Raw genomic sequence first — 10,183 nt, forward strand, 5'->3', positions numbered from 1 at the left:
GCTTGCTATTCGTCACTCACCTGTCAATCATCGCTGAGAGCCAATAAGAGGAGGCGCTGCGGCGTCAGCTGAGGCGGGAGGGGTGCGGTCAGCGCCGTCCCGCCATTTGATTGGGCGGCAGGAGTTTCCCCTCAGGAGCGCGGCCCAATGGCGGCCCCGAGCCGCCCGCCCGGGACCGGAACCTCGGCGCGGAGAAAAGCCGCCGTTAATCGGCCGTTCCCTCTCCCCGGGCGGTTCTTAGGCTGTTTCACGCCCCTCCCGCGACCGCCGAGAGTCGTGTGTTCGCTCACGGCGGAACGGGAGCGGCACCAGCAGGGATCGGCTCGGCTCGCTGCCCCGTCCGGGTTTGGGGCGGTTTGTCATTAGTTTGGGGGGGTTTGGGCCCCTCCGGCCTCCGCCGTTCCCCCGACCCCAACAAGGCCCAACATGGCGCCCGGCGTTACCCCGGTAACCGTCACTTCCGCCGCCTCCTTTCCGGTCACGTGCCCTTGCAAGATGGCGGCGCCCGCGGCGGGTCCGGTGCTGCGGATCGCGGCCGAGTGCGGGCGGAGCCGGGCCCGGGCCGGGGAGCTGCGGCTGCCGCACGGGGACGTGCCGCTCCCGGTGTTCATGCCCGTGGGCACCCGCGGCACCGCCAAGGGGCTGACGGCCTCGCAGCTGGCGGCGCTGGGCTGCCGCATCTGCCTGGGGAACACCTTCCACCTGGGCACGCGGCCGGTGAGCGGCACCGGGGGGGCTCCGGGGGGGCTCCGGGAGGGCACTGGGAACACCGGCAGTGTGTGGCCCCGCCGTTCCCGGCTCCCCGGGCCGTTCCTTGCTCGGTCCCGGTGCCGCCGGTTTATCCCGGGTTCGGTGCCGGTTCGCTCCCGGTGCTCCCGGTGCCGTTGCCGAGCTCCCGGTTCTCCCCGCAGGGCGCGGAGCTGGTCCGGCGCTCCGGGGGGCTGCACGGCTTCATGGACTGGCCCCACAACCTGCTCACGGTGAGGGGGGACCCCAAATTGAGGGGGTGACCCCCCAGGGACCCCACATTTGGGGTGGGACCCCGATTTGGGGCGGGTGACCCCCCTGTGACCCCCCCGAGCCCCAAATTTGGGGTTTAGACCCCCCCAGGATCCCGATTTGGGGCGGGTGACCCCCCTGTGACCCCAGATTTTGGAGTATGACCGCCCCGAACCCCAAATTTGGGGTTTTGACCCCCCCAGGACCCCGAATCGGGGGCTGTGAGCCCCTCCTGGGGTCGGGGGGGGTTTCGGGCCCCCCTGACCCCTCGGGGGGTTTCGGGGTCCCCAGGACAGCGGCGGGTTCCAGATGGTTTCCCTGCTGGAGCTGGCCGAGGTGTCGGAGGAGGGGGTCCTGTTCCAGCCCCCCCACGGCGGGGACAGGGTCCTGCTGAGCCCCGAGAGATCCATGGAGATCCAGAACGCGCTGGGTGAGGCCCCCAGAGACCCCCGGGCGTGGGGAGGAGCAGGGGGAGCCCCCCTGACCCCCCGCGACCCCCCAGGGGCCGATATCGTGATGCAGCTGGACGACGTCGTGAGCAGCACCACGACGGGGCCGCGAGTGGAGGAGGCCATGGCCAGGTGGGGCCCCCGGGAGCCCCGACGCCCCTGAGACCGTCCCGAGGTCACCCTGACCCCCGTGGGACCCCCGTGGGACCCCCGTGGGACCCCTGACCCTTCTGTGACCCGTGACCCCAGCTCAGTCCGGTGGCTGGACCGCTGCCTGGCTGCCCCCGTGACCCCTGTGTGACCCCTGTGTGACCCCTGACCCTTCTGTGACCCGTGACCCCAGCTCAGTCCGGTGGCTGGACCGCTGCCTGGCTGCCCCCGTGACCCCTGTGTGACCCCTGACCCCTGTGTGACCCCAGGTCAATCCAGTGGTTGGACCGCTGCCTGGCCGCCCCCTGACCCCTGTGTGACCCCTGACCCCTGTGTGACCCCAGGTCAATCCGGTGGCTGGATCGCTGCCTGGCCGCCCCCTGACCCCTGTGTGACCCCTGACCCCTGTGTGACCCCTGTGTGACCCCTGTGTGACCCCAGGTCAATCCGGTGGCTGGACCGCTGCCTGGCCGCCCCCTGACCCCTGTGTGACCCCTGACCCCTGTGTGACCCCTGTGTGACCCCAGGTCAATCCGGTGGCTGGACCGCTGCCCGACCGCCCCCTGACCCCTGTGTGACCCCTGTGTGACCCCTGTGTGACCCCTGTGTGACCCCTGACCCCTGTGTGACCCCTGTGTGACCCCAGGTCAATCCGGTGGCTGGACCGCTGCCTGGCCGCCCACGCCCGCCCGCAGCAGCAGCTGCTCTTCGCCATCGTCCAGGGGGGGCTGGACCCCGCCCTGCGCCGCCGCTGCATCCGAGGTGGGGCCTTCCTCGCCTCCCTCGCCATCCTCACCCTCAGCCCCGCGCCTTCCTCATCTTCCTCTGCCTCAGCCCTGCTTGGGAGGGGCTCTGGGGGGTCCCGGGGGGCTCAGGGGGGATGTGGAAGGCTCAGGGGTTACTCAGGGGGGCTCAGGGATGATTTGGGGGGTGCCAGGATGGTTTTGGGGCCCCCAGCCATGACGGGGCGGGCCGTGCCCGGCTTTGCCATCGGGGGTTCAAGGGTTACTCAGGGGGGCTCAGGGATGGTTTTGGGGGTTCCAGGGATGGTTTGGGGCTCCCAGGATGGTTTTGGGGGATCCCAGGGATGATTTTGGGGGGTCCCAGGATGGTTTTGGGGTCCCAGGGCTGGTTTTGGGGGGTCCCAGGGCTGGTTTGAGGGGTCCCAGGAATGGTTTTGGGGGTCCCAGGGATGGTTTGAGGGGTCCCAGGGATGGTTTTGGGGCTCCCAGGATGGTTTTGGGGTCCCAGGGCTGGTTTTGGGGGATCCCAGGGATGATTTTGGGGGCTCCCAGGATGGTTTTGGGGGTCCCAGGATGGTTTTGGGGCTCCCAGGATGGTTTGGGGGTCCCAGGGATGATTTTGGGGGGTCCCAGGATGGTTTTGGGGGTCCCAGGATGGTTTTGGGGGTCCCAGGATGGTTTTGGGGGTCCCAGGGATGATTTTGGGGGGTCCCAGGATGGTTTTGGGGGTCCCAGGGATGGTTTTGGGGGTGCCAGGACGGTGTTGGGGCCCCCAGCCATGACGCGGCGGGCCGTGCCCGGCTTTGCCATCGGGGGCCTGAGCGGCGGCGAGGACAAGGCGCAGTTCTGGCGCACGGTGAAGCTCAGCGCGGAGCTGCTGCCCCGGGACAAGCCCCGGTACCTCATGGGCGTGGGGTGAGTCCTTGGGGGTCCCCCCGAGCCCCCCCGAGCCCCCCCAGGGCTGGGGGAGACCCCCGGAGTCACCCCCAACTCTCCCCCAGCTACGCCACCGACCTGGTGGTTTGCGTGGCCCTGGGCTGCGACATGTTCGACTGCGTGTTCCCCACGCGCACGGCGGTAAGGGGGCGGCTGGGGGGGGATCTGGGGACCCCCAAAGCCCGGGGAGGGTTTGGAGACCCCCCATAACCCACCCCCGCCCCCCCCCCGCAGCGCTTCGGCTCCGCTTTGGTGCCCTGGGGGTCGCTGCAGCTGAAAAATCGTCGGTTCGCCAAAGATTTCCGCCCCATCGACGCCGACTGCGGCTGCCCCGCCTGCCGGAGGTGGGTGGGGGGCTCCGGGGGGGCTGCGGGGGGGCTCCGGGGTGGGGCTGGACCCCCCCGAGCTCCCCGTCCTCCCTCCTCCCCTCAGGTATTCCCGGGCGTACCTGCACGCGCTGCTGCGCTCCAACACGGCGGCGCTGCACCTGCTCACGCTGCACAACCTGGCCTACCAGGTGGGCTTTGGGGGGGGTTTGGGGGGGAATTTGGGGGGCTTTGGGGGGTCCCAGCGCCCCCCCGTGACACTCCCGACCCCCCTCCCCAGATGAAGCTGATGAGCTCCATGAGGGAGAGCATCCTGCAGCGGCGCTTCCCCGAGTTCGTGCGGGAATTCATGGGCGCCATGTACGGGGGGCGCGGGGGGGCCCCGGCCTGGGCGCGGGAGGCCCTGGAGTCGGTGGGGATCGCCCTGGACTGAGGGGAGCCCCAAAAGCCCCCCCAGTCCCGGGGGAGCCCCCCGAGTTCCTGGGGAGCCCCCAGCCCCATTCCCAGGGGAGCCCCCCCAGTCCCAATTCCCCCCCCCCCCCCAGTGTATTTTTATACAATTTTTTTTTTGTGGGATTTTTTTTAATGGTTTCGGGGGTTTTTTTAAGGGGTGGGAAATAAAACAATCCGGAAGGGAAACGGCGCCGACGGTTCTGAGTGGGGCTGGGGGGTGGGAAATGGGGCTGGGGACACGTTTTGGGGACGGGGACACGTTCCGGGGCCCCAGGAACGAGTGGAGGCCCGGGACACGCCCGAGGCGCGGCGGTGACCGGTGACCGGGGAGGGACAGATGGGAATTCCTGCCGGGGACGTTCCCGGCGCTCATTCCCGGCAGTGACATCCCCGCTGTCGCCGTGACCTTTGTCCCTTTGTCCCACCCGGGCAGGGTGTGGCCAGAGGCGACAGCGACAGGTCCTGCTTGGTGTCACCGCCCGGGGGTCCCTGTCACCTGCCCGGTGGTGGCCCCGGTGACACCTGGCCGGCGGTGACACTTTGGTGGCCCCGGTGTCACCTGGCCAGTGGTGGTCACGGTGTCACCTGGCTGGTGGTGACACTTTGGTGGCCCCGGTGTCACCTGGCCGGTGGTGGCCCCGGTGACACCTGGCCGGCGGTGACACTTTGGTGGCCCCGGTGTCACCTGGCCAGTGGTGGTCACGGTGTCACCTGGCCGGTGGTGACACTTTGGTGGCCCCGGTGTCACCTGGCCGGTGGTGGTCATGGTGTCACCTGGCCAGAGGTGACACTTTGGTGGCCCCGGTGTCACCTGGCCGGCGGTGACACTTTGCAGGTGGCAGCTGCGTGGCCGCAGCAGGAAGTTTGAGGAGGATTTTGGGTGTGGCCCGGGGGGGGCGTGGCCCGGGCCAGGTGTGGCACCTGCGTCACCTGTGCCCGCACATTTCTGTCCCCGCGGGCACCGCGGCCACACAACCACCGCGGGAGGGGAACTGGGAGCACTGGGAATCACTGTGAGTGACTGGGAGACACTGGGAGACACCGGGAAGGGCTGGGAGCTGCACCTGGAGTGAACTGGGAGCCACTGGGACACAACTGGGAGCTACTGGGAAGGGCTGAGAGGAGCACCTGGGGTTACCTGGGAATCACTGGGACACACTGGGAGTGACTGGGACATAACCGGGAGCCACTGGGACACACTGGGAGTGACTGGGAGACCCTGGGAGTCAACTGGGAGTTACTGGGAGACAACTGGGAGCCACTGGGACATACTGGGACACACTCGGGAGAGCAGGGAGCAGCACCTGGGATTCACTGGGAGCCACTGGGAAGGACTGGGAACCACGAGGAATGACTGGGAGGAACTGGGGTTCACTGGGAGGCACTGGGAGCATTCCAGGTGCCGGCGAGGGGGCAGGGATGAAGGTTTCCCGGGATGCTGCTCCGCGTTCCCGGCAGCGGGGTGCCCTTTGTCCCCTGGTACCTTTGTCCCCTGGTCCCTTTGTCCCCTGGTCCCTTTGTCCCTTTGTCCCCTGGTCCCTTTGTCCCCTGGTCTCACCCTGCCTGGGGAGCGGCCAGGTGACAGGGAGGGACTCTGGGCCCCCCCGAGTGCTGGGGGGACTGGGAGCAGCACCTGCGGTTAACTGGGAGCCACTGGGGGGAACTGGGAGTGACTGGGATACACTGGGAGCCACTGGGATACACTGGGAGCCACTGGGACACACTGGGAGTGACTGGGATACACTGGGAGTGACTGGGATACAGTGGGAGTGACTGGGACACACTGGGAGCAGCACCTGCGGTTAACTGGGAGCCACTGGGGGGAACTGGGAAGGGCTGAAGTTCAACCGCTGGGTGAACTGGGGGGAGCTGGGAAAGGCGGCGTGGCAAAGCCCAGGGTGAACTGGGATGAACCGGGATCAGCCCCACGACCCCCCCGAGACCCCCAAACTGGTCAGACTGGTGGAACTGGAGGGCGCCCGGTGGTGCCTCCCGCCCTTATCACGTCCGGAGCCTTATCAGGGATTTGGGGGGGGGAGATTCCAGAGAGGGAGGGGGAGGATCCCTGAGAAGGAGGGGAGGGACAGGGGACCCCGGAACGGGGAGGGGCGCCCGGGAATTTGGGGAGGGGGCAGGAGGGTGGGGCCCGGGGGGCTGGCGCACCCAGGAAGCCCCAGGTGGGCACCCAGCCAGGGGATCAGGGTGGGACTGGGGTGCTGTCAGTGGGATCTGGGTGGGACTGGGGTGCTGTCAGTGGGATCTGAGTGGGACTGGGGTGCCCTCAGTGGGATCTGGGTGGGATTGGGATGCTGTCAGTGGGATCTGGGTGGGATTGGGATGCTGTCAGTGGGATCTGGGTGCCGGCAGGACGGTGCTGTCAGTTGGATCCGGGTGGGATTGGGATGCTGTCAGTGGGATCTGCGTGCCGGCAGGACGGTGGTGTCAGTGGGATCTGGGTGGGATTGGGATGCTGTCAGTGGGATCCGGGTGGGATTGGGATGCTGTCAGTGGGATCCGGGTGGGATTGGGATGCTGTCAGTGGGATCCGGGTGGGATTGGGATGCTGTCAGTGGGATCCGGGTGGGATTGGGATGCTGTCAGTGGGATCTGGGTGGGATTGGGATGCTGTCAGTGGGATCTGGGTGCCGGCAGGACGGTGGTGCCGGCGGGCTCGTGGCGCCAGCCCCTGCCGGTGCCCCCCTCGGTCCCCGGCCCAGCCCCGTGTCCCCCCCCACAGCTCTAGCACCATGAAGCTCCCGCCCGTCTCCCGCCTGCTCCTGCTGCCGGCGGCCGCGGCGCTGGCCCTGCTGGCCCTGCTCTCCCGGCAGCCCCCCGTGCCCCCGGCTGGCACCGCCGCGCCCCCCGAGCCCGGCCCGCGGCCCCCCAACGCCACGGCGACCCCAGGGCGGCCCACCCGGCACCCTCTGCAGCCCCCCTACCCTCACCCCTACCGCTTCCTGCTGAACCACCCCGAGAAATGCCGCGGGGAAACGCCGTTCCTGGTGCTGCTGGTGGCCTCGTCCCCCGCCGACCTGGCGGCCAGGGACGCCGTCAGGCGCACCTGGGGCAACGAGAGCGCCGTGCCGGGGCTGAGCGTGCTGCGCCTCTTCCTGCTGGGGCTGCACCCCGTCTTCCACGCCGAGCTGGAGCCCGTGCTGAGCGAGGAGGACCAGCTGCACGGGGACCTGCTGCAGCAGGACTTCCTGGACACCTACAACAACCTGACGCTCAAGACGCTCATGGGGTCGGTGCCGGTCGGGTTTCTCGGCCCCCCTTTGGCTGTTTTTTGGTTTTCGTTTTCTGCTGACGGGGTTGGTGCTGATCTGGTTTCTCACCCTTCTTGGTTGCTTTAGGTTTTTAGTTTTATTTCGTTTCTTCGGCCCCTCTTGGTTGTTTTTAGGTTTAGTTTTCTGGTGCTGTTCTGGTGTTTCGGCCTTTCTTGGTTGTCTTTGAATTCTGCAGACGGGGTTGGTGTCGCTCTGGTTTTTCAACCTTCTTAGTTTTCTCAGGGCTTGTAAGACGAACAAAGACTGATGATTTGCAAAAACCACGTTCTTTCCAGGAATGAGGACAAATCGATAGATTTCTAAATTGACCACCGGGGTCGCAGGGGTGCTCCTCTCGTCCCCCAACCCTTGACCAAACCCCAAAACCCATCTGGGCCGAGATCCCAAAACAACCCGCCCCGTTTTTCCCTTTCCACCTGACGGGCGAGCGTCGTTCCTTTTGTTCCCGACAGGCTGGAGTGGGTGAGCCGCTTCTGCCCCAACGCCAGCTACGTGATGAAGGCCGACAGCGACGTCTTCCTCAACCTGGACTTCCTGTGGCGGCGGCTGCTGCGGCCTGCCAGGAGGGATTTCCTCACGGGCTACGTGTACTGGCGCACGGGCCCGCTGAGGAACCGGGCCTACAAGTGGTTCGTGCCGCGCGAGGTTTACCCCAACGACACGTACCCGCCCTACTGCGGCGGGCCGGGCTACGTCATGTCGGGGGATCTGGCGCTCAGGGTGTTTGGGGTGGCGCAGACGCTGCCCCTCATCAACATGGAGGACGCCTTCGTGGGGATCTGCCTGCGCGCCCTGGGGGTGGCCGTGACCAAGCCCCCGCCCGGGGCGTTCAGCATGTACCGGCTGGAATACGACAAGTGCCGCTTCTCGCGGGTGGTGATGGTGCATCACTACGGCCCGCAGGCGCTGCTCAGGGTGTGGCCGCACTTCCGGGACGCGCCCGTCAAGTGTCCCTAGGGCGGGGACACGCTGGGGGCTGGCGGTGGCACATGATGGTGTCACTGACTGTCACTGAGACCTGGCGGTGTCACTGGGATCCACTGGTGTCACTGGGATCCACTGGTGTCACTGGGATCCTCCGGTGTCACTGGGGTCGGCCGGTGTCACCTGACGGTGTCACCTGCCGCTGCCTGTCACTGGGATCCACTGGTGTCACTGGGATCCTCCGGTGTCACTGGGGTCGGCCGGTGTCACCTGACGGTGTCACCTGCCACTGCCTGTCACTGGGATCCACTGGTGTCACCTTCAACTGACTGTCACTGGGACCTCCCAGCATCACTGGGATCCACTGCTGTCACTGGGGTCCGCTGGTGTCACCTTCTGCTGTCACTGGGGTCTGCCGACGTCATCTGATGGTGTCACCTGCCACTGACTGTCACTGGGATCCACTGGTGTCACTGAGATCTGCCAGTGTCACCTGCCGGTGTCACTTTCCGCTGTCACTGGGACCTGCCGGTGTCACCTGCCACTGACTGTTACTGGGATCCCCTGGTGTCACTGGGGTCTGCCGGTGCCACCTGCCGGTGTCACCTGCCACTGCCTGTCACTGGGATCCACTGCCTGTAACTGGGACCTCCTGGTGTCACTGGGACCCACTGGTGTTACTGGGATCTCCCAGTGTCATCTTCCACTGACTGTCACTGTGATCTCCTGGTGTCACCTTCCACTGTCACTGGGATCCCCCGGTGTCACCGGGACCCACTGCCCGTGCCCGGCCCCGGCTCTGGAGCAGCTGCTGCACCTCAGGGTCCCCCCGTGGACGTTCCCGTCCCTCTGAGCCACCGGATCCGGTGCCGGAGCAGCCGCATCCATTTGTTCATCCAGGATGGATCAGGGCCGGGATCCGCCGGGATCCGCCGCGTCGTGTTAAGTTATATCCAATGTTTGTAATAAAAGGGCTGGAGCCTCCTCTGTGCTGCTGCTGCCAATCCAGCGGATCCGGTCGGGAAAGGGCCCCGGAGCCGGAATGTGCCTCGCTCTGGGCGGAGTTTCTGGTGTTTGCCGGGATGTGTCGCATTCCAGGGGCTGTTCCCGGTGTTTGAGGGGCCGTGCCCCACTCCAGGTGCTGTTCCCGGTGTTTTCCAGGATGTGTCGCATTCCAGGGGCTGTTCCCGGTGTTTGAGGGGCCGTGCCCCACTCCAGGTGCTGTTCCCGGTGTTTTCCAGGATGTGTCACATTCCAGATGCCATTCCAGGTGTTTTCCAGGGGCCGTGCCCTGCTCCAGGTGCTGTTCCCGGTGTTTGAGGGGCCATGCCCCCCCTCCAGGTGCCATTCCCGGTGTTTCCCAGGGTCCGGGTCTGGCATGGAACGATCCGGAACCACCAGCACAAGGTTCATCCAAAGGAGCCACGAGGCCCCAGTTCAACCCCACAGTGCTCCCAGTTCGGCCCCAATTTGAGCCCAGTTCAACTCAAGTTCGGCCCCAATTTGAGCCCAGTTCAGGCCCAGTACAGCTCAGGTCAGCCCCAGTTCGGCCCCAGTTTGAGCCCAGTTCAGCCCCAGTCTGACTCCAGTTCAGCCCCAGTCTGAGCCCAGTTCGGCCCCAGTTTGAGCCCAGTTCAGGCCCAGTACAGCTCAGGTCAGCCCCAGTTCGGCCCCAGTTTGAGCCCAGTTTGGCCCCAGTTTGAGCCCAGTTCAGGCCCGGTACAGCTCAGGTCAGCCCCAGTTCGGCCCCAGTATTCCAAACTTAAGGGATTTAAGGGATAAGTACTCACAATTTTGGGGTTTTTGCGAGAATCCTCCCAGCGTGGGGGTTTGGAGGCGCAGCACGACGCATCAGGAGCCTGAACCATCCCAAATTTTGGGGTTTCTTCATCTCCTCCGCCTCCCCCCACCCCCCT

The 10,183-nt window shown here is 66.4% G+C and overlaps 2 protein-coding genes across 3 annotated transcripts; both read left to right on the forward strand.

The window, feature by feature from the left end:
- Positions 1-426: 426 nt before the first annotated feature.
- Positions 427-4,118, forward strand: QTRT1 (queuine tRNA-ribosyltransferase catalytic subunit 1). The gene is made up of 10 exons (XM_066207710.1): positions 427-717; positions 912-980; positions 1,291-1,429; positions 1,502-1,580; positions 2,245-2,360; positions 3,118-3,256; positions 3,343-3,418; positions 3,512-3,621; positions 3,710-3,794; positions 3,884-4,118. The coding sequence occupies exons 1-10, from the start codon at positions 427-429 to the stop codon at positions 4,034-4,036; spliced, it is 1,257 nt and encodes a 418-aa protein (XP_066063807.1). The 3' UTR covers positions 4,037-4,118.
- On the forward strand, positions 3,718-9,289 carry LOC136304012 (beta-1,3-galactosyltransferase 2-like). Of its 2 annotated transcripts, XM_066207684.1 has the most exons (4): positions 3,718-3,794; positions 4,892-5,069; positions 6,794-7,300; positions 7,796-9,256. In XM_066207684.1, exons 3-4 carry the CDS (start codon positions 6,804-6,806, stop codon positions 8,298-8,300), a joined length of 1,002 nt encoding a protein of 333 aa, XP_066063781.1. In that variant the 5' UTR covers positions 3,718-3,794; positions 4,892-5,069; positions 6,794-6,803; the 3' UTR covers positions 8,301-9,256. The 2 variants fall into 2 exon arrangements, with proteins under 2 accessions (XP_066063781.1, XP_066063783.1); XM_066207686.1 differs by lacking the exons at positions 3,718-3,794; positions 4,892-5,069 and having other exon boundaries at positions 6,583-7,300; positions 7,796-9,289.
- The last annotated feature ends 894 nt before the right edge of the window (positions 9,290-10,183 follow it).

This window comes from Chamaea fasciata, unplaced genomic scaffold (genome assembly GCF_029207755.1).
Source record: "Chamaea fasciata isolate MVZ Bird 193981 ecotype frontalis unplaced genomic scaffold, bChaFas1.0.hap1 SCAF_46, whole genome shotgun sequence".
NCBI classification, from domain to species: Eukaryota; Metazoa; Chordata; class Aves; order Passeriformes; family Sylviidae; genus Chamaea; species Chamaea fasciata.